Genomic DNA, 21,554 nt, shown 5'->3' with positions numbered 1-21,554 from the left:
CTGTGTCTGTAAACAAGTGTCTCCAGGGTAAAACGGACAAATTAAAAAGTCCGGAGGCATAATGCGCCATGCAAACTGCAATGGCAGCATTTAGACATTGTTCTATCAAACACAACAGTTCTTTTGGCTTAAAATAGTTTAAAGAGGGGTGCAAGAGCAGAAACGAAACTGCTTTTTCGGCCTTGTCTGCGTTTTCCGCCATATACAGTATATATATTTTTTGTTTTAAATGTCTTTAATACAGTATTGTGCTTTCTGAAGTGCATTGACTCCCAATTTTTCCCCAACGTTTTTGATCCTCACCTACATTCGAGCATGATGAGCACAATCAGTGGTTCAGAAAGAGACAGCTTTAAGAATCTTGATGTTCATGAGTCGGTGGCCAAGGCATGTGACAAGTTGGCTTTCTGAACGCAGTTGTGTCTGATTTAAAAAAATAAAAAAAAAGACTTCCAACAGACTCAAGGATGTCAGTTTATTTTTTAAACCACGTTCTCTTTTTTCCTTGTATCTGTAATGACATTTTATTGCAGCGTTGAGATCATAACACCAGTTTTCAATTCTTGACTGAACAGGTCTGGGGATAATCTAGGCTTGGTCAGTGAAAATGACCAACATGAGAGGCAAGGGAAAACTACAAAAAATACGAATTTGACAAAAAACACAACATGTACTGTATATGTACAGTAAATATATAAAGAGAGACAGAGAACATACAAATAAAATTTTGCTAAAATCTAATTATGGCAGTTATACATATCAATTTAGTGAAAATGTGTTACAGCATAGTACATACAGCATAGTACATAATTCATAGTACAAAGTTTCTACACTTTAACAATATGTGCATTTGAGACAGCAGAGCAGGTCGAGTATTGTGAAAGATGACATGTTTATTCACCCAGGTTCCTCATCAGACCCACCCCGACTATTTTTCAGTTGGATTCTGAACCCCTTACTCAGCATCATCAATAAGATGTAAACTTCCTTTCTTTTTTTCGTCCTACATAGCAGCATTTTTAAATCTTAGTACATTAACTGAAACGTACTGGCGATGCAGCCATTTTTTATGGGCCATTATGATGGCACATTTCTTTCCATGTTTTAAGCTCCTCCTTCAGAGCTTTATTCTGATTCTCGAGCTTGGCCACACGTTCCTCCAAGCCTTGCACGTAGGCCTTTCTCCTCCTCCTATATTCACGAGCAGCTTCCCTGCAAACATATGATATGTTTAGGCAACTTGAAAATACTAGGGATGTACTAAAAGCAAAATTCTTGGCCGAAACCGAATATTGGAAACACTTGTCCGAAAGGCAAAGGCCGAATAATACACATGAGTACAATTATTTTCTATTTATTTATTTTTTTAAATGATTTTATTCCAATATTTTCCAATTTACCCTTTGCTTTTACCCTTTTTCTTTAACGATCTGGTGAAAATTAAATATGGTCGGTGGTGTGGGAAGTTGGGTGCTGTGAGTGCTGCAGCACCCCCTGGTGTTGGAGGAAAAAGTCTTGGGAGTTTTTTTGTTGTTTTTGTAAAAAATAAATAAATGAATAAACCATTGAAACAATAACTTAACTTTGCGGATTAAATATACCATAATGGCCCGAATATAAGACGCCCTTGATTATAAGACGACTCCCTCTTTTTCAAGACTCAAAAACAAAATTAATTTTTATACAGAAAATAATTACAGTACATCCAAAACAAATGATTATAGCAATATTTTTGAGAGAAAAAGCATGTTATTTTACCTCATTCAAATCGTAATATCTGAACATTTAAATATGTAAACTAAAGTGCAATCACATTCGTGAATGAATGGCTTCTGGTTTTTTAATTGTAAATAAACCAATCTATCATGATAAAGCAACAAAATTGCAATAACTGCATTAACCATCAAAGTGAAGTCTAACTAACTGTAGTCTTGAAACAAATCTGAATAAGGAAAAACACTGCAATAAAATAATGCAAACTGGGAAACTTGAGAGTAGCTGAGATCTGTCATGACAGAACATCGCTTCAATGATATCTGGCGCCATCTAGCGTCGTGAATGGGGAGAGTAGCTGAGATCTGTCATGACAGAACATCGCTTCAATGATATCTGGCGCCATCTAGCGTCGTGAATGGGTATAATGTCTAGACTGCGAATATAAGACGACCCCCTCTTTTTCGGTCTTATTTCAATGAAAAAAAAACAGTCTTAAATTCGGGCCAATACGGTATATGTTGAAAAAGCTTTTTGTTCATAACGCCACCTGACACCTTACAGTGGTATGAAAAAGTATCTGAACCTTTTGGAATTTCTCACATTTCTGCATAAAATCATCATCAAATGTGATCTGATCTTTGTCAAAATATAATTGTCTGCTTTAACTAAAACCACCCAAACATTTATAGGTTTTCATATTTTAATGAGGTTAGTATGCAAACAATGACAGAAAGGGGAAAAATAAGTAAGTGAACCGTCACATTTAATATTTTGCGGTCTCCCTTTTGGCAGCAATAACTTCACCCGGAGGCTTCCTGTAGCTGAAAGTCAGTCTGGCACATCGATCAGGACTAATCTTGGCCCATTCTTCTCTACAAAACTGCTGTAGTTCAGTCAGATTCCTGGGATGTCTGGCATGAATCGCTGTCTTCAGGTCATGCCACAGCATCTCAATGGGGTTCAAGTCTGGACTTTGACTTGGCCACTCCAGAACATGTATTTTGTTCTTCTGAAACCATTCTGAAGTTGATTTACTTCTGAGTTTTGGATCATTGTCTTGTTGCAGCATCCATCCTCTTTTTAGCTTCAACTGTCTGACAGACGACCTCAGGTTTTCCTGCAAAACATCCTGATACACTTTTGAATCCATTCTTCATTTAATGATTGGAAATTGTCCAGGCCCTGAGGCAACAAACAGTCCCAAATCATGATGCCCCCTCCACCATGCTTCACGGTGGGGATGGGGTATTGATGTTGGTGAGGTGTTCCATTTTTTTTCTCCACACATGATGTTGTGTGTTACTCCCAAAAAAATTCAACTTTGTTTTCATCAGTCCAAAAAATATTTTGCCAAAATGTCTGTGGAGTGTCCAAGTGCCTTTTTCGCGAACATTAAAGGAGCAACAATGGTTTTTTTTAGACAGCAGTAGACAGTGTTGTTAATCTTTAAAAAATTAATTACAGTCACAAATTACTTCTCCCAAAAAGTAATTGCGTTAGTAACTCAATTACCTGCATGTAAGAGTAATTAGTTACTTGAAAAAGTAACTGGTTTTACCTTTCATATTTTATTTTCATTCCAAAAAAAAAAAAAAAAACATAGTAACCTTCGCTATGTTTGGAAGTCATTTAATGTTGTGAATCAACTGTTAAAGTTGTTCAAATTGCTCCGGTTATTGCATTAGTTCCCTTCTGTCTACTTTCGACATGTTTAAAGTAGGGCTGTCAAAAGATCAAAATGTTTAATCGAGTTAATTACAGCTTAAAAATTAATTAATCGTAATTAATCGCAATTAATCGCAATTCAAACCATCTATAAAATATGCCATTTTTTCTGTAAATTATATACATATTCTGTAAAATAAATTGTTGGAATGGAAAGATAAGACACAAGATGGATATAAACATTCAACATACGGTACATAAGGACTGTAGTGGGCATTTCACTCTACTGTCATTTAAATCTATGTTGTCCTCACTCCGAAGCGTCTACTTTTTCCAAAGCTAGACAGCTAGTGAACGACGCCTTAATAATCAGACTTCCTTTTTCATCTGATTTATTAATAAAATAGCCTCAAACCATTGTCCTCTTTAGACTGTCGTAAAACTACCAAAAAAAAGTACACAAGCATTGCATTAGCAACAACGTTAGCTTAGCACGCTATACAGGTTCACTAAACAAACAAAAAGCGTCTCATACAAAAAATATAACATTTCGCTTACTAACATAATATGTACATTCTTTACAACAACCATATTTACGGACAAATGTTGTCCAAGGATCATATAAGCACAACATTACAACGTAGGCGTCAGCCCGAGACGTCGTGCAGCCATACTGAACTGGCAAGAAAACAATAAACCATGTCGCAAAGCGACCACAAGAGTTCGCTGTTAGACAGCACAAAAAGCCTTGCTGTAAAACTTACCAAAAGGCAGAATACTTTCTGAGCGGGACATGTGCGTTAATTGCGTCAAATATTTTAACGTGATTAATTTAAAAAATTAATTACCGCGCGTTAACGCGATAATTTTGACAGCCCTAGTTTAAAGTTTTAAAACTGTTTCATCATTTAAAGAAAGATTCAGGTCAAGATTTTGCCTATTTAGGAGTATTATAGATAAAAAGTTTCTTAGGTTCGCTAGGAAGGTTCTCTACACCAGAGCCTTCCTGAGAGGTCTACTGCGTTAAGATGGTGGCTGTCTACGCCGGCGAGTTGAACATTCGAATCTAGTTCTTTTTACGTGTTTTCTACTGTAGCATCATGTGGGTGTAGTTTGTAGGCTATCGGCTACAGTCAGATATATTTGGAGCCAACTGCCATCGAAGTTGCAACGGCATCACAGCTGCCTTCACTCCTCCACACTTCTGCTCTGCTCTTTGGTCTCCCTGAGCAGACTTTTCTCGTGTCATTCAACCAATGTGGTAACAGATAGTAACGCACGCCTTTACATCCTTAGTAACGGTGTTGCCAAGATGATAAAAGTAATTAGATTATTCACTACTGAAAAAAATGACACCGGTAGTAAAGCCGTTATACTCTAACGCCGTTATTAACAACACTGGCAGTGGCTTCCTCCGTGGAGTCCTCCCATGAACACCATCCTTGGCCATTGTTGTACATGTAGTTGATGTGTGCACAGAGATATTGGACTATGGCAGTGATTTCTGTACGACTTTAGCAGACACTCGAGGGTTCTTTTTTACCTCTCGGAGTATTCTGCGCTGAACTCTTGGCGTCATCTTTGGTAGACGGCCACTCCTTGGGTGAGAAGCAACAGTGTCAAACTCTGTCCATTTGTAGACAACTTCTCTGACTGTCGATTAACATCCAGACTTTTAGAGATGGTTTTGTATCCTTTCCCAGCTTTATACAAATCAACAATCTTTGACCGCAGGTCTTCAGCTCTTTTGACCAAGCCATGATGCACATCAGACAATACTTTGTGTTTTATAGTGGGCAGGGCAGCTTTAAACCACTCATCAGAGATTGGGCACACACCTGACTTAAAATGTTTGGTAAAAATAGGTTTCAATTGCTCTTTAAGTCTCCTTAGGCAAATGTTTCACTTACTTATTTTTCCCCTTTTGTCATTGTTTGCATGCTATCCTCATTGAAATATGAAAACCTATAAATGTTTGGGTGGTTTTAATTAAAACAGACACAGTGTTTTCATCTGTGTGATTTTGACAAAGATCAGCTCACATTTGGTGGGGATTTTATGCAGAAATGTGAGAAATTTCAAAAGGTTTAGATACTTTTTCATACCACTGTATGTTTCAACTAACATTTTAACTAGCCATTGGATATAAATAATACCCAATAAAGCAATTTTTTTTTTTTTTTTTTTAAACCAAAAATGCAATTTTAGCTATTTTCGGCCACATCTCTAGAAAATACATTTTTGAATTGATTTAATTTCCCATATACCTGTTTTTCATCAAGCTGCGCTCTGATTGGTTACGAGGACCACTGCCCTGTGCCACACCCTGCGGGAGGATGGAGTTAGCGTATTGTAACTGTGTGGCTGTCATATCACCTGTCAGAAAGTAATGATAAAAAAAAAAATAAAAAAAATTATGACTTGCCACACACAGGCACTCGTAAAATCAGGTTTTAAGATGTCAAAATACTTGTTTTTGCTCCAAAGTACATTATTAGCAAATATGGGATAAAGTCAAACGTGAAAGGCAACAGTAAGTATGTCCTCTTGTTTATAAATGTACTTAAAAATCAAAATATTATCTTTTTTACGTCCAGCACTGATCATAGCACCAATCTATCCCAGTTTAAAACTACTATTTTCATTAATTCAATTGAGAAATTTCCATTTCAAAACAGATATCAGTACCCAGTATTACAAATATTTTTTGTCATTTTCACCTAAATTATTTTCTACAACTAAAATATTTTTTGATTCTACTTTATTTATTCCAACCTGTGTGTATTTGGAATATTGTAGCTCTCAACTTTTTTTTTTTTTTTGCGCGTTTGCATGTCGTATTTAACCACACATTTTGAAAATCTTTCAAATTAAAATTGAGTGAAGTTTGGCAGTCAAGTAGCTCACCTGAAATATCAAGCCATATCATTCTATTAAAAATGATTGGCAGAAATTTGTACATTTATGTTAGTTTTTAAGATAATAACCTTCTTAATATGTACAGTGAACAAAATAAGTATTTGAACACCCAGCTATTTTGCAAGTTCTCCCACTTAGAAATCATGGAGGAGTCTGAAATCTTCATCATAGGTGCATGTCACATGTGAGAGATATCTAAACAGAAAAATCCAGAAATCACAATGCATGATTTTTAACAATTCATTTGTGTTGTAGAGCTGCAAACAAGTATGTGAACACTTGTCCATCAACTAGAATTCTGCCCTGAAAGACCTGTTAGTCCGCCTATTAAAATTCCACCTTCACTCCATGTATTATCCTGAATCAGATACACTTGTTTGAGGTTGATAGCAGCATAAAGACACCTGTCCACCCCATACAATCAGTACGACTCAAACTTGTAACATGGTCAAGACCAATAAGCTGTCCAAAGACACCAGAGACAAAATTGTTCACCTCCACAAGGTTGGAAAGGGTTACGGAGGTGTGACGGCCCTGGCCACTGAGCACAGAAGCAGTAGGGGTAAGCTGCCATTTCTGTTCAAACCGTTTTCTCCTGTTTTGTTTAGTGTAAGAAGCTAGGTTAATGGCTGTCTTTTCTTTGTTCTTTTTTACAATCAGGGTTTAGTTAGCGGGTGGGGGTTAAGTGTAGATTCCTTTTGTTTGTTGTTTTGGCCTGGGCTTACCTTGAAGCCGCGCTTCTTCCACATTTTGTATATATTATTCATTGCAAGTTTGACTGTGTAAATAAATTTGTGCCACTTGTGAACTTGTGTGGCTCGTTTTATGTTGCGCCCTTAGCGAGCGGGAGCAATTGCCAAGCAGCTTGGTGAAAAAAGGTCCACTGTTGGAGCAATCATTAGAAAATGGAAGAAGCTAAACATGACGGTTAATCTCAATCTGAGTGGAGCCCCATGTAAGATATCACCTGGTGGGGTCTCAATGATCCTAAGAAATGTGAGGAATCAGCCCAGAACTACATGACAGGAATTCGTCAATTACCTGAAAAGAGCTGGGACCACAGTTTTCAAGGTTACTGTTGGTAATGTACACTAAGACGTCATGGTTTGAAATCATGCATGGCACGGACGTTTCCCCTGCTTAAACCATCATGCTTTGGGGTGTTCTTCTGCGCATGGGACAGGACGAGTGCACTTTATTAAAGAGGATCACTGGGGTTCCTGTATTGGGAGATTTTGGGGGAAAACCTCCTTCCTTCAGTCAGAGCGTTGAAGATGGGTTGTGCCTGGGTCTTCCAACATGACAATGACCCGAGGCACACAGCCAGGAAAACCAAGGAGTGGCTCCGTAAGAAGCATAACAAGGTTCTAGCATAGCCTAGCCGGTCTCCAGACCTAAACCCAATAGAAAACCTTTGGAGGGAGCTCAAACTATGTTTTTCTCAACGACAGCCCAGACACCTAGTGTTCAAATACTTATTTGCAGCTGTATCATACAAATAAATTGTTAAAAATCATACATTCTGATTTCTGGATTTTTCTTTTTAGATTATGTCGCTCACAGTGGACATGCACCTACATTGAAAATTTCAGACCCCTCCATGATGTTTAAGTGGGAGAATTTGCAAAAGAGCAGGGTGTTCAAATACTTATTTTCTTCTCTGTACGTATATCACATGAAAATTTAAAATCAAATTAGTGGGCCCATTCATCAACTAAATTTCTATTTTTTTCCGACATTGATTTCAACATTGTCAAGTTTTGACCCCTCAGTTGATACGGAGGCACTTTTTTAATGTGACTAATTCCATTTAGTGTTGAATCTGAGAAGTAAATGTAGGCTGACGCCAAGCTCCTTGTATGGGCAGTATTCAATATATTTTCATAATTTGCTGCCAGCCAATCAAAATTGGACCACGGTTTGGCCACCTCTATATTATATTACAGCAATACTGTATTTATACCTGCCAGTGGTTGAGCAAATTGCATCTGCAAGTTATCCTGCCTCTCTGTGCAGTATGGCATGGGCATAGTTTGTGTTGGTTGCGTACTTGGCATAGCCATTGTTGCCACCGTCTGTGCTGCCTCATTCTGATAACAGAAAGGACCTCCTTAAAGTAAAAGGAAAGGGTCATTTTATCACACGTTTTATCAAACATTAGGTGGGTTTACATTTTTACAAATACAGTACATCTGAGATGTTACAAAGACATGGACAAATACTACGGTCATTTTTTTCTCTTATATATAGATTGCCATTTGTGTCCCTAAATTGTCATTTTTGTTTTTTTGTGTATTATCAATTGCTGTTTATTATACATTCAAGGGTACAGTCTCCTAAATTCTAATTTTTAAACTTAATTTACTTCTGGTAACAATAAATGTTGTGGAATTTTGCTTTGTCTCCAATGTGTTTCATTCAAATTCAGTCTATTAAATAACGAATATAAGCACACAAAAAAACAAATTGTTATGGTTTTATTGTCCTGAATTAACTGAATTATGTGTTGTTTTTAAATCAAAATATATTTTTTTATTTGGAGAAGGAAACAAAAAGGTCTCTGTTCGTCCCCAGTGTCACTGTCCTTTCTGTTGTGTTAGTGACCCTTTAAGAAAATTCCCATTTATTAATGACATCACTCTTCTGCGATATCATCACACCGGTGGCGGGAATTCAACTGTGATAAGCAATTTTTTTACCTCCTCTAAAAAGTCATTTTACAGTTTTTACAGTTTCATGAAGTACGTTCAATGTGATTGAGCATAATGTGTCCACTCTGTTAACATTTTATATGAAGAAATTAATTGAATTCGAACATTTCAAAAGGTTTATTTGTATATTATAGAATTCTTATCAAGTATCCAATGTTCGCTATTATGTTAGCAAAGCTAGGCTGAGAGCCAACTATAGCACAAAATGTCCCTTCTGTTAGTGTCCACTCTGTCACATCCAAATGGCACCCTATTAAAAAAAAAAATCACCCACTTCGAGTCTCACTTAGGGGCAAACCTGTGTGATAATCAAGGGTGTAGGTTTGCGTAGGGATGGTAGGGACATAACACTGCCAACTTTTCAGGATGCTCAAATTGTCCCTACCAACCTTTAACAAACCTTAAGTGCATTATATAATGAGTTTATTTATACAGATAAAGATTGCCTTCCCATATGTTGTAAGGATAAACCCTGCCAATTATGTGAATTATTTTTATTTTGTTCAAACTTACATTTACCCCTTTTCACTTGCTGAATGCGCCAGTCAATCACCTCCCCCCAAACGCGCGTTTGATTGGCTGATGACTTGACCCACCGCCAACAAACACACACACGCTCACTAACACAGCCCCGACAGAAATATAAAAGTTTTTTTCGGCCAGCAGCAGCCACTGTTAGTTTAAAATATGCCAATATTGTGAAGGTGGGAAACACACCATTAATTTAGCTACTTAAAGTCCGACCTGCATCGGAGTTAGCATAACATTAAATTGTGTGAACTTAATAATCTGCAAAACTTGATTAGGAAGCTGCTTGTTTTCTACTGTTAACGTTAATTAAACTGTGAGAAATGTTGTGAACTCTGTTGGAAACTATAGAACCAGAAAAACGTGAGCAAGAAGCTGTTTATGGAGCGACCGGTGCTGCATAACCTTGTATGTTGATCACACAACAAGATACACACAACAAAATATTTAACTATGTACTGTACATTAAAAGAACATTTTCATGGGAGGATGCCAGGAGTTACCCATTGCTACCCATTGCAATCGACTGGTCGATCGTGATCTATGTAATGAGCACCCCTGTATTAGCATATCAATTAATTAGGTTCATATTCGTAAGAAATGTAACCCTGACCCCCGTTCACCCAATGTGTTTGGTCTTATTAATGTACCATCCCGGGCAAAAAGTTAAAATGCAGGTTATGCTGTTATATCGTCCCTACCAATGTTGAGATCAAACCTACGCCCTTCGTGATAATCATAGCAAAAGTCACCTGGCATGCTTGGGTGGACACAAACTGAGGAACAAGCAGATTGCACAAATGACAAGTTTGCAACTGCAATGTACTAACTAAACAAGCTAACAGTTAGCCTAACTTTTTGTATGACAAGCCTAGCTCTTTTATTTTCTAGCAATACACACTCACCGGCCACTTTATTAGGTACACCTGTCCAACTGCTCCTTAACACTTAATTTCTAATCAGCCAATCACATGGCGGCAACTCAGTGCATTTAGGCATGTAGACATGGTTTAAGACAATTTCTTGCAGTTCAAACCGAGCATCAGTATGGGGAAGAAAGGTGATTTGAGTGACTTTGAAAATGGCATGGTTGTTGGTGCCAGAAGGGCTGGTCTGAGTATTTCAGAAACTGCCGATCTACTGGGATTTTCACGCACAACCATCTCTAGGGTTTACAGAGAATGGTCCGAAAAAGAAAAAATATCCAGTGAACGGCAGTTCTGTGGGCGGAAATGCCTTGTTGATGCCAGAGGTCAGAGGAGAATGGCCAGACTGGCTCGAGCTGATAGAAAGGCAATAGTGACTCAAATAACCACCCGTTACAACCAAGGTAGGCAGAAGATTATCCCTGAGCGCATGGTACGTCGAACTTTGAGGCAGATAGGCTACAGCAGCAGAAGACCACGCCGGGTGCCACTCCTTTCAGCTAAGAACAGGAAACTTAGGCTACAATTTGCACAAGCTCATCAAAATTGGACAATAGAAGATTGGAAAAACGTTGCCTGGTCTGATGAGTCTCGATTTCTGCTGCGACATGGCTAGTTTCAGCAGGATAATGCGCCACGCCATAAAGCTGGAATCATCTCAGACTGGTTTCTTGAACATGACAATGAGTTCACTGTACTCAAATGGCCTCCACAGTCACCAGATCTCAATCCAATAGAGCATCTTTGGGATGTGGTGGAACGGGAGATTCGCATCATGGATGTGCAGCCGACAAATCTGCACCAACTGTGTGATGCCATCGAGTCAATACGGACCAAACTCTCTGAGGAATGCTTCCAGCACCTTGTTGAATCTATGCCACGAAGAATTGAGGCAGTTCTGAAGGCAAAAGTGGAGCAACCCGTTACTAGCATGGTGTACCTAATAAAGTGGCCGGTGAGTGTAGATCATACAACAAAGGATTATCAGTTGTATTATTGTATGGTGTGCAGGGCTGTTCATCCCAAGCAGGCCGACACCACATACCAGAAATGAAAAGCACCCATGTAGGTTTTCATTTTTTGTGTGTGTGTCATGTGGGGTTTTTAATATTTGACAAATTGTGTTTACACTCAGGTGAAAACATTGGTGAGGATGTTAAAGAGAGGAATTACCTTGGATTGAAGGAAAATAGTTATTTGGATGATTCCACATGTTTTGATAGTAGCCAAAGGCATTGGATTCTGGAGCAAGTGTCTGCGGGTTGATTGTCGTCATAGCTGTTAACGTCTGTGTCCCTTCAGCGTTTAAAGCGTGAGATTGAGGAGGCTGGAAAGTCAATAAGAATAATGTTACAACAAAAGCAAAGCAATTCTAACAGCACTATTTCGAGACGCCCTGTGCCAGAGTTAGCAAAGCAGACCTGGAACACGGCTGATAAAACTCTTTTGTTCTTTCTTTGAGCACACCATACAGGCATAGCAATTTGTATTTTTCTGGGTAACTTGGAAAAATACCCCAATCATCTCTCAAACAACTTAAGAATGATGCATTTGCAGAGATGCACACTCGCAGCCTTCGCTGCTTTTAGGCCAACATATAAATCATTAGTGATGATTGTGGGATTTTCTTACACTGGAAAAATACCAATATTTGTGCCTTGTACAAAGGTAAATACATTGTACTTACAGTGTGAAACAAACAACAGGTCCTGTTGTTGTGGGAATTTGATAAAAATGGCACACAGTGTCTTGAATGTCCAAGAAGCAATTAAAAAATAATACAGAAGTAGGCATTCTGGTGTGAAATGTGTTGTGGATAAGACATCTTGGTGGCAAGACTTCCAAAAGGATAAAGACTCAAAGACAAAGAACAAAGACTAATAAACTGGACCAATCTGAAGGACACCTAAAAAAAAGACTAATAAACAAGATGAAACCTTCAATGATTTCCTTCCTTGTGATCTGTGTGAAAAGAATACTTATCCAGACATTCCTCCCAATAAAGTGTCAGTTCCTTAAACTGATTGCAGTATTTCATCATTTTTTCCCCTCTGTCATTTCTTTTTTTTTAGGAGGACCTCAAAATATATACATCATTTTCAGTGCATTATGATTTAATCTTTAAACTCCTCAGTTAGGTTTAAACAATCCCCATAAAGTATTGAACACAAATTGAATTATTCTTCGTTTGTAATGGCAGATAATGCAAGTTATTGTACATTTTTTATGTATTTTAGTCAACAACATTAGGCATTGCTTAACTGCTCTAAATTAACTCCAGAGACAAAAAAGTAAATCTTACAAAAAAAAAACAAAACAAAACAAAAAAAACAGGCAGCAATCTGTGAGGCTGAATTCAAATGAGTTATTTGTTATCCACACAAGTCAAAATGTTCTGATAATACACATTGGCTAATTTAATGTACGAAGAGTTGCTGTAACCTTGAGTCGATTGCGGCCTCTGATCATCAACTGTATTTCATCAAGCAACAAACAATAAACTAAAAAAAAAAGTAAAAAATAAAAATAAAAAATAAAAAAAAAACAAGCCTGCTATTAAGTTACAAAACAGACTACTCGTGTAATCATCTATTTATAGACTAGGTCCTTCTATATTTAGTCCAAATTTATGTAAAAAGAACATAGTGTTGCATTTCCTCACCATAAAGACAAATACCACTGGGGCAAGGAAACACATTAAGGTAATGAATTTGGGAAAGTTGAAAGCTAGGGCATAATATGTGGAACTTAAAAGAAATATGATGCAACTAACATTCTCGTGTCCGTTTATTTGCAATGTACTAAAGACAATAGTCATACAATTTATAAACTTCATGAACAAAATACAGTGAAGCCCATCCATCAATTCACCAATCATAACTGACGACTACTGAGAGAAATCAGATCAAATAATCATATTTATTAAATGTGTAATCTATATGCATATATATTGAGGCTGTAATGATACAATTTGTATTACCACTCTTGATCATTCAATACACAAAACCATTTTTCAATGTGAAAAATATTCTTACTTACATTAATACTAACATTTTATTAAACAAATCGCCTGATAATCTAATACTAATATCCTTAACCAATGAATAAATAAAAATATAACAATTCTCTAAACACACACAAAATAATAATAATGCTTTGGGGAGATGGGGAGGACGTCAAATAAAAACAACACATTGGCAGCTTTCTACATCAAACATATTTAGCTGATTTAAATATACAATTGTTTTCCCCTTCATAAAAACATTAATTACCGTCATTTGTCCGTGTTGTCTCCAGAAACCGGTAAAAACTATGTAGCACAGCTACAACATGAGGCTTTATACACAGGAAAGTCTTTTGGTGTGACCCAGCTACTGCTGTAATGTTGTACTGTAATGACGCTCTTATTGTGAAACCAGAAATCAAACTGTAAGAACGTCATGTATTGATTGCGCCTTGACTAAATAAACAGCGCTGACAAACATGGGAAAATGTTTTAATTCATATAGGTTGTGCAAGTTCTCCTACTTGAAAAGATTTGAGAGGCCTGTAATTGTCAACATAGGTAAACCTCAACCATGAGACAGAATGTGGAAAAAAAACAGAAAATGACATTGTTTGATTTTTAAAGAATTTATTTCCAAATTAGAGTGGAAAATAAGTATTTGGTCACCAACAGACATGCAAGATTTCTGGCTGTCAAAGAGGTCCAACTTCTTCTAACGAGGCTCCACTCGTTACCTGTATTAATGGCATCTGTTTTAACTCATTATCGGTATAAAAGACACCTGTCCGCGATCTCAGTCAGTCACACTCCAAACTCCACTATGGCCAAGACCAAAGAGCTGTCGACGGACACAGAAGACAAAATTGTAGACCTGCACCAGGCTGGGAAGACTGAATCTGCAACAGGTAAAACGCTTGGTGTAAAGAAATCAACTGTGGGAGCAGTTATTGAAAAATGAAAACGGAAGACATACAAGACCACTGATAATCTCCCTCGATCTGGGGCTCCATGCAAGATCTCTCACCCCGTGGCGTCAAAATGATAACAAGAACGGTGAGCAAAAATCCCAGAACCACACAGAACAAAGGCTCCTATCAGTAACACAATGCGCCGCCAGGGACTCAAATCCTGCACTGCCAGACGTGTCCCCCTGCTGAAGAAAGCACACGTCCAGGCCCGTCTGCAGTTTGCTACAGAGCATTTGGATGATCTAGAAGAGGACTGGGAGAATGTATTATGGTCAGATGAAACCAAAATAGAACTTTTTGGGAGAAACACAGGTTCTCGTGTTTGGAGAAAGAATACTGAATTGCATCCGAAGAACACCATTACCACTGTGAAGCATGGGGGTGGGAACATCATGCTTTGGGGCTGTTTTTCTGCAAAGGGACCAGGACGACTGATCTGTGTAAAGGAAAGAATGAATGGGGCCATGTATTGAGAGATTTTGAGTGAAAATCTCCATCAGCAAGGGCATTGAAGATGAGACGTGGCTGGGTCTTTCAGCATGACAATGATCCCAAACACACAGCCAGGGCAACAAAGGAGTGGCTTTGTAAGAAGCATTTCAAAGTCCTGGAGTGGCCTAGCCAGTCTCCAGATCTCAACCCCATAGAAAATCTGTGGAGGGATTTGAAAGTCCGTGTTGCCCAACGACAGCCCCAAAACATCACTGCTCTAGAGGAGATCTGCATGGAGGAATGGGCCAAAATACCACCAACAGTGTGTGAAAAGCTTGTGAAGATTTGCAAAAAAAATTTGGCCTCCATCATTGCCAAAAAAGGGTACATAACAAAGTATTGAGATGAACTTCTGGTATTGACCAAATACTTATTTTCCACCAGGATTTGCAAATAAATTCTTTAAAAATCAAACAATGTCATTTTTGTTTTTTTTCCACATTCTGTCTCTCATGGTTTAGGTTCACCCATGTTGACAATTACAGGCCTCTCTAATATTTTCAAGTGGGAGAATTTGCACAATTAGTGGTTGACTAAATACTTATTTGCCCCATAGTATGTGTGTGTGTATATATATTAGTATTATATACATTAGTATATACATCTTGACTAGTGCTGCAACAACTAATCGATTAACTTGAGTAATTTGATTAGGAAAAAAAGCTTTGAATCAAAATTTGCTGCTTCGAGTTTGTTTAATAGAATGATGTTGTAATGGTTTGCTTTGAAAGTGTTTGCATTTAGTTTTATTGATTTAGGTGGATACACTGCCCTCTAATGGCAACATTGAATAGGACATAACTCATGTAAAATGGCTGCTCCCTGTTAAGACCAAAATAAGGTTGTAAGTTTTTGTTTGAGCAAATATTTTTTATGCATTTGTAATGTAGTCTAGAGGTATATTTAGCTGTTTTTGTGGGAATAGGAGTTTAAACAATTTGTTCAGAGCACTGCTTGAAAAAAAATTAAGCTGGCAGACTTTTGCTATGCAAGTTAGTCAATTGTTCTTTTACTTAGATCCTCATTTATATATAATTTGTATACCATTTGTGGCCAAGCTCAAGCATTTTTAATGTATTTTTTAAATGAAAGTGCAATTCTGTATAGTTTGAAGATATATTTTATATCTCCTAACATATATTCTGCAATGCATTAAATGTTCCTAATCCGATTACTCGATTATTTGAACTAACGAGTTGATAGATTAATCAAATACTAAAATAATCGATAGCTGCATCCCTAATCTTGACATTGTTCGTGAGTCAGTGATGAAAAAAACCCGATGTAATATTACTCCACCCTGCTCGCCTAGATAGCCTGTTCCCTGCAAAGCTGATAGATTACAAATGTTGCTGTTCAAACGACAATCATTGACATGCAATGGTACGTTTTAGTAACTTTATCCTGAAAACATTATTGATCGCTTGTGTCATCAGTGATTCTCATGCATGCACATGTTGTTTTTTATTGGTACGCTAAGCAGGCAGCATTGACTCGCACTAATTTAGCAACTCCGGAGCCCTGAAACTCACAAATAACTACGAACTGCGCAGAATTTGTTGAAATAACTTCACCGATTAATTAAACCCCTGCTAACTCAAAGATTAAGCCCAATGTCAAAAATACTGAACTTCTCCTCTAAATTCATACAGGAGAGGCCATTATATGCAATGACATTTTTCGGCCACCGGGGGGTACTGCCTCCCCCTAACCACCTCAATCTCCGCCAATGGTTAGTGACTTGATTTTGACAAAATTCAGAGCGATCAACTTCTTCACTCTGAGGCTTTTTCTCAAGTCAAATGTTAAATTCTAAATTAATTCCGCCTTCATTGTCCTTTGTGCTATAGAGGACACGTATTAAACGGCTTAAAACAGACGAACGTTACTGCTGCACGTGTAGGTTTTAAGCAGATTTTTGGGGGGCATGATCCTTGCATTGGTTTTGACAGCCTTTAAGCATACTTTAGGTTGAGAGCTTATTGTTTTTTTGTTTTTACATTCAAACGTTGAAACTCTGAAAAATAATTTTAGACCTTTACTCAGCTGTCGGCCTCCGTGATTCCCCGGAAGAATGGACAATTATCACTTTTCAGCAAAAATAAAGCTGAGAATATGTTTTAATGAATCGGTAAATTTACTGATCACACACGGGAGCAAATGGAAAATGTACTGGCAATGCAATGGTATACATTTAGAGGCAAGTGAGGGTCCAGGCGGAATGTAGAGAAGGAACGCAGTCTCTCATTCAGGTATATAACACAATTTCTGTAAACTCATATACAGTACACTTATCCTAAAAAAAAAAAAAAAAAAAGGGGGGGGATTTTAATACATATATATAATGTGCTCGTCTGCACAATTCATACTGTACTAACTGTGGGTCGGTGCTTTGAAAAGATGTGTCAAAATACTTTGCATTAAATCAGTTTCGGGACCATCTAAAATACAGAATGATTATTTTATTTTAAATTACAATAATAATGTATTATTCATATTATTTATATTACAGTATTAATAATTACTGATGTTACTTGAGGTTTTCAGCCTCTTAAATTGTTTTGGTTCTATATCGGAAAAAAGGTGAAAACCTCATAAGTTATTTTTTTGTTTTGACAATTTTTATGTTGCACTTTTCTTAAAAAAAAAAAAAAAAAAAACACTCCTCTCTTTTTTTCCCTCAAATGCCAATTTGACTTAAGATCTTATTTAGGTTTTTGCCCATAACAGTTGAAATGCAATTACGTTTGATTCAAATATTTTTTATTCATTAACTGAAATCTTTCAACAAAAGAAAAAAAAAAAAAAAAAACGAAATTTAAAAGCGCACACTGAGGAAAATTTATGAAACATGAGAAATCACGCATTGTTTGCTTGTTTGACATTACATAAACAGAAAAAAAAAACAATGAGAAATCATGCATTGTTTGACAGTTCATAGACAGAAAAAAACAATCATTTGCGCTTTTCCTTCGTTTCTGATAACCAAAAATAAACAATTTCGTTTTTTCTTCACTTTTCAGAAATAACAGTGGATGGTGACGATAATGATCGGCGTTTCATACTTACATCCATTGCGGTTTCCTGTAGAAATGGACTAAGAATATTCATGTATATCACATGTGTCCCGTTTCACTTTTTGTGTCTTCCCAAAACTATCATGTCCTTTAGAAAGAATAGGATGAAGTCTGTAAAAATGTGGAGCGCACTGAAAACGCGGGTGTGTGTTTGATGACACCGAGAGGGAAGCAAGTCGGGCGCAAAAATTGACGGGCGTGAGTCGTTGTCGACAGCGGCCCTCTGACTTTTTTCCTCAGTTGTTTACGCATTAATAAAACGAGTGAAAAGAACACATCGATCCTCTTGCTTAGCCGAGGACATTCCCGTATGAAATATGAACAATTTTTCATGCGGCGCGCAAGGACAGTTTATATTCCTTTCAAGCCCGCGGTTGTTTATCGCGTCAAAACGTATGTCACCAAAGCTCTTAATGCAAAAAATATTATATATTACATTTCAAATTCAATCGATACTTTGTTTGACGTCACGCCACTGATGCGTCAACGCTGATTTCCGAGAAATGGAACAAAGGCGACTATTGGAGGATTGACAGGATCAAAAATGTACTCTTAAACCAGTAAACGTGACTTGTGTGACGTACAATATCAATTAGAGTGCGAATTATATAATGAGTCTTCAAGTGATCACCCGAAGTAACCATAAATGTTTTGTTTACATCTTCTCTCTGCAAATCTCACACATAAATGGCAGATTAAAAATAATAATAATGTTATTTGTTACATTTATTTCTATTGTAACTGCGCGCACATTTGTTTTGATAAACATACAAAAACATATGAAATATTCATTGAACGTTTATCATCACAACATGCAAGCAACCCTGTTATCAGAACTTTTTTTTTTAAATTCAAGTTATAAAGGGAAAAATGAATCGCATGATATGCTTGAGAAGCACATTCCAAAATGAGCAAATTCATTTTCTCCTATTTTTCCCCCCAATAAAATAATCTTGATTTAAAACTTGAAAATGAAGGGTTGCCGTGAAAATAATGTAACTAACATGCGGGGGGGGAGTAAAACATTGCTATGAGTGCTGTTATATTGGCAGCACTTAACATTTTACGAGCTTCATCTTATCCCGCTCCCCTCATCATATTTGTGCACACAAATCATTTTTAGTTGCTTGTTGCAGACATTTAAAATGAAATTAAATCAAGTTGCGAACCAATGAAAACACAACATTTTCCATGCTTTTCCAAATCTGACGAAAATGACTGTTTTGTAACCATGTCATGCCTTCATGCTCGAATGCTTTATACAACAATCTTAAAACTTTGTGAGAAGTCAAGGAGTGATGCAAATGGATTTCCTTCGACTTGAGATTTCCTAGATGACGTCTTCACGCGATGGGTGATGCTGACGTAACAGTATGGACGTAATCGCCTCTGGTGCGACACCCTCGAGCTTCGCGTCAAATTCGTAGGTCCCCTGTTGATTAAAGGTATTATGGGTAATGTATATCGCGCTGTCTCTCTTTCTTTTAATTAAGGTTTGACCAGCAATAACATGATACTTAAAGGTAAAAAGGATCTGTTAGGGGTTAAAATGCATAGAAATATACCATATCTATCAGAAGTTACGCCCGGGGGCGTGTGTCAAATTATTTACCCTGTATGATTGGCTGAGGAGTCCTAATGTGAAGTACCCTATAAGAAATGCGTCCTGGGAGTATCTCACCATCTGAGTGCATAAACGTTATCTTATTACTTGATTTCTTTTACACAGTCGGTGTTTCTACACCGCACAGTTAATATAATATACCTATCAGGGTTGCCAGATTGGAAGACACTCGCTAGCCCAATCTTACAGGAAAACCCTCCCAGTTCAATAAACAACCCAATTTACAACTTCCCCATTCAAAACAAGATTTTTTCTGCTTAAAAGACTGTGTATTTTTCGTATTAAAGTAGTTAATATAATATACCTAGCAGGGTTGCCAGATTGAAAGACACTCGCTAGCCCAATCTTACAGGAAAACCCTCCCAGTTCAATTCAATAAACAACCCAAATTACAACTTCCCCATTCAAAACAAGATTTTTTTCTGCTTAAAAGACTATGCATATTTTTGTATTAAACCTTAAAGCAGTGGGAGACACATTGTGGTGGAATTATTGCTGTTTCACCAATAAGGATCATGGGAGATATAGCTCTCAAAACTATTGTATTAATTTCATTTCAATAAAGACAATAATTAACAATTAACTGAATGTATATTCATTATTAACTCATTCACTACTAAAGACCTATAAACAATGTTATGTTCGATTGCTCATAAAGAACAAGAAAGATTAGAAGCACTTTTTTTTGTGTGAAAATTATTATTAATGACTGGAATCTCATCTTTTTGTTCTTGTCTTAAATTCTCTCGCCATAAAATACAATATTTTGTGGCGCTTAAAAGGAAGGGATGTCTTATGAAATGTTTGGTAGTGAATGAGTTTAAAACGTCAACATTTTCCAGCACAGATTCCCAAGTGAATTTTGAGAAACGTATTTCTATTGAGATTTTAAAAGCAGATGCAAATACACATGTTATGAAATTATTTGAAACATGAGAATATGCACACAAAATACTGTTTATCTTACGCATTTTTATGTTGTCATTTATTGAATTTGTTAAATTTGACCGTATATGTTAGAAATTGCATGCAGTTCATATCGACACACGCTGTGAGGCGCAGAAATGCCAAATATAATTAGAAGGACGATGAAGAAAGCAATGTAGCTGAACTTCAAGGTGTAGACATACAAGTTAAACTGTTAAAACTAGCCAAAACGGTTCTTGCAAAACCACCAAATTTCATCATTTTCTCCCGCCCGATTCTTTAAAAAATACCCCCATTGGACGGACACCCACCCCATCTGGCAACGTTGGTTACCTAAAAACAGCGGCGATTTAACCATCGGCCATCTTGGAACAGAAAAACTTTCCGGCGGGCTCTATTCTAGCGGACGTAATTAACTCCACAAATATTCTTGACTTTCTGTATTCTAGACAGTTTTACAAGCAGTTTGGTTTTATAACCACCAGTATTCAGTTAGCTATATTTTGCAGAAGTTGTTGAAATAGAAACAAGTTTTTATTTTTAAGTATTCAATAATCTTACTTAATCGCTAATGTTTATGATTAACAACATTTTTGGAAAATTGGTTCAAAGTTGAGCTATAGTGATTTCAAAATACATATTCCATTAATTTTAATATGAAGTGGATTAGGTGGCGCTCTCCTAAAATGGCCGCCAAACTGAGACCGCACAACACATCTAGCCATGTGTATCAAGTTACTTTCCTGTTCCTTCAAGTACTTCCGGGTCATCTCTCTCAAAAAGTAACAAGAAAACCTTGTTCACAAAAACAAAAATCCAACATGGCTTATGCATTCTGGTATGTTATTGAAAAATGGTTTAAAAAGAACGAAAATAAAAGTTACTCAAAAGATTTCCCTTGATTCTAATACTCCGTCGCATGTGATGTTCCGTGCGATTATGAAGCACATCTCCAGTGTCGGACGTATAATACATGTAGCCGACCACAACTTCG

The 21,554-nt window shown here is 37.1% G+C and overlaps 1 protein-coding gene across 2 annotated transcripts; it reads right to left on the bottom strand.

Moving 5' to 3' along the window:
• Positions 1–466: 466 nt before the first annotated feature.
• On the bottom strand, positions 467–13,875 carry LOC130908590 (cyclic AMP-dependent transcription factor ATF-1-like). Of its 2 annotated transcripts, none has more exons than XM_057824175.1 (5): positions 13,738–13,875; positions 11,639–11,792; positions 8,264–8,410; positions 5,649–5,757; positions 467–1,212 (listed from the first exon to the last, which is right to left on the bottom strand). In XM_057824175.1, the coding sequence occupies exons 1-5, from the start codon at positions 13,741–13,743 to the stop codon at positions 1,068–1,070; spliced, it is 561 nt and encodes a 186-aa protein (XP_057680158.1). In that variant the 5' UTR covers positions 13,744–13,875; the 3' UTR covers positions 467–1,067. The 2 variants fall into 2 exon arrangements, with proteins under 2 accessions (XP_057680158.1, XP_057680159.1); XM_057824176.1 differs by lacking the exon at positions 13,738–13,875 and adding an exon at positions 12,153–12,298.
• Between the last annotated feature and the right edge of the window lie 7,679 nt (positions 13,876–21,554).

Source organism: Corythoichthys intestinalis, chromosome 20, assembly GCF_030265065.1.
Source record: "Corythoichthys intestinalis isolate RoL2023-P3 chromosome 20, ASM3026506v1, whole genome shotgun sequence".
In the NCBI taxonomy this organism is placed as follows: Eukaryota; Metazoa; Chordata; class Actinopteri; order Syngnathiformes; family Syngnathidae; genus Corythoichthys; species Corythoichthys intestinalis.
This window is presented reverse-complemented; position numbering and strand designations above follow the sequence as displayed.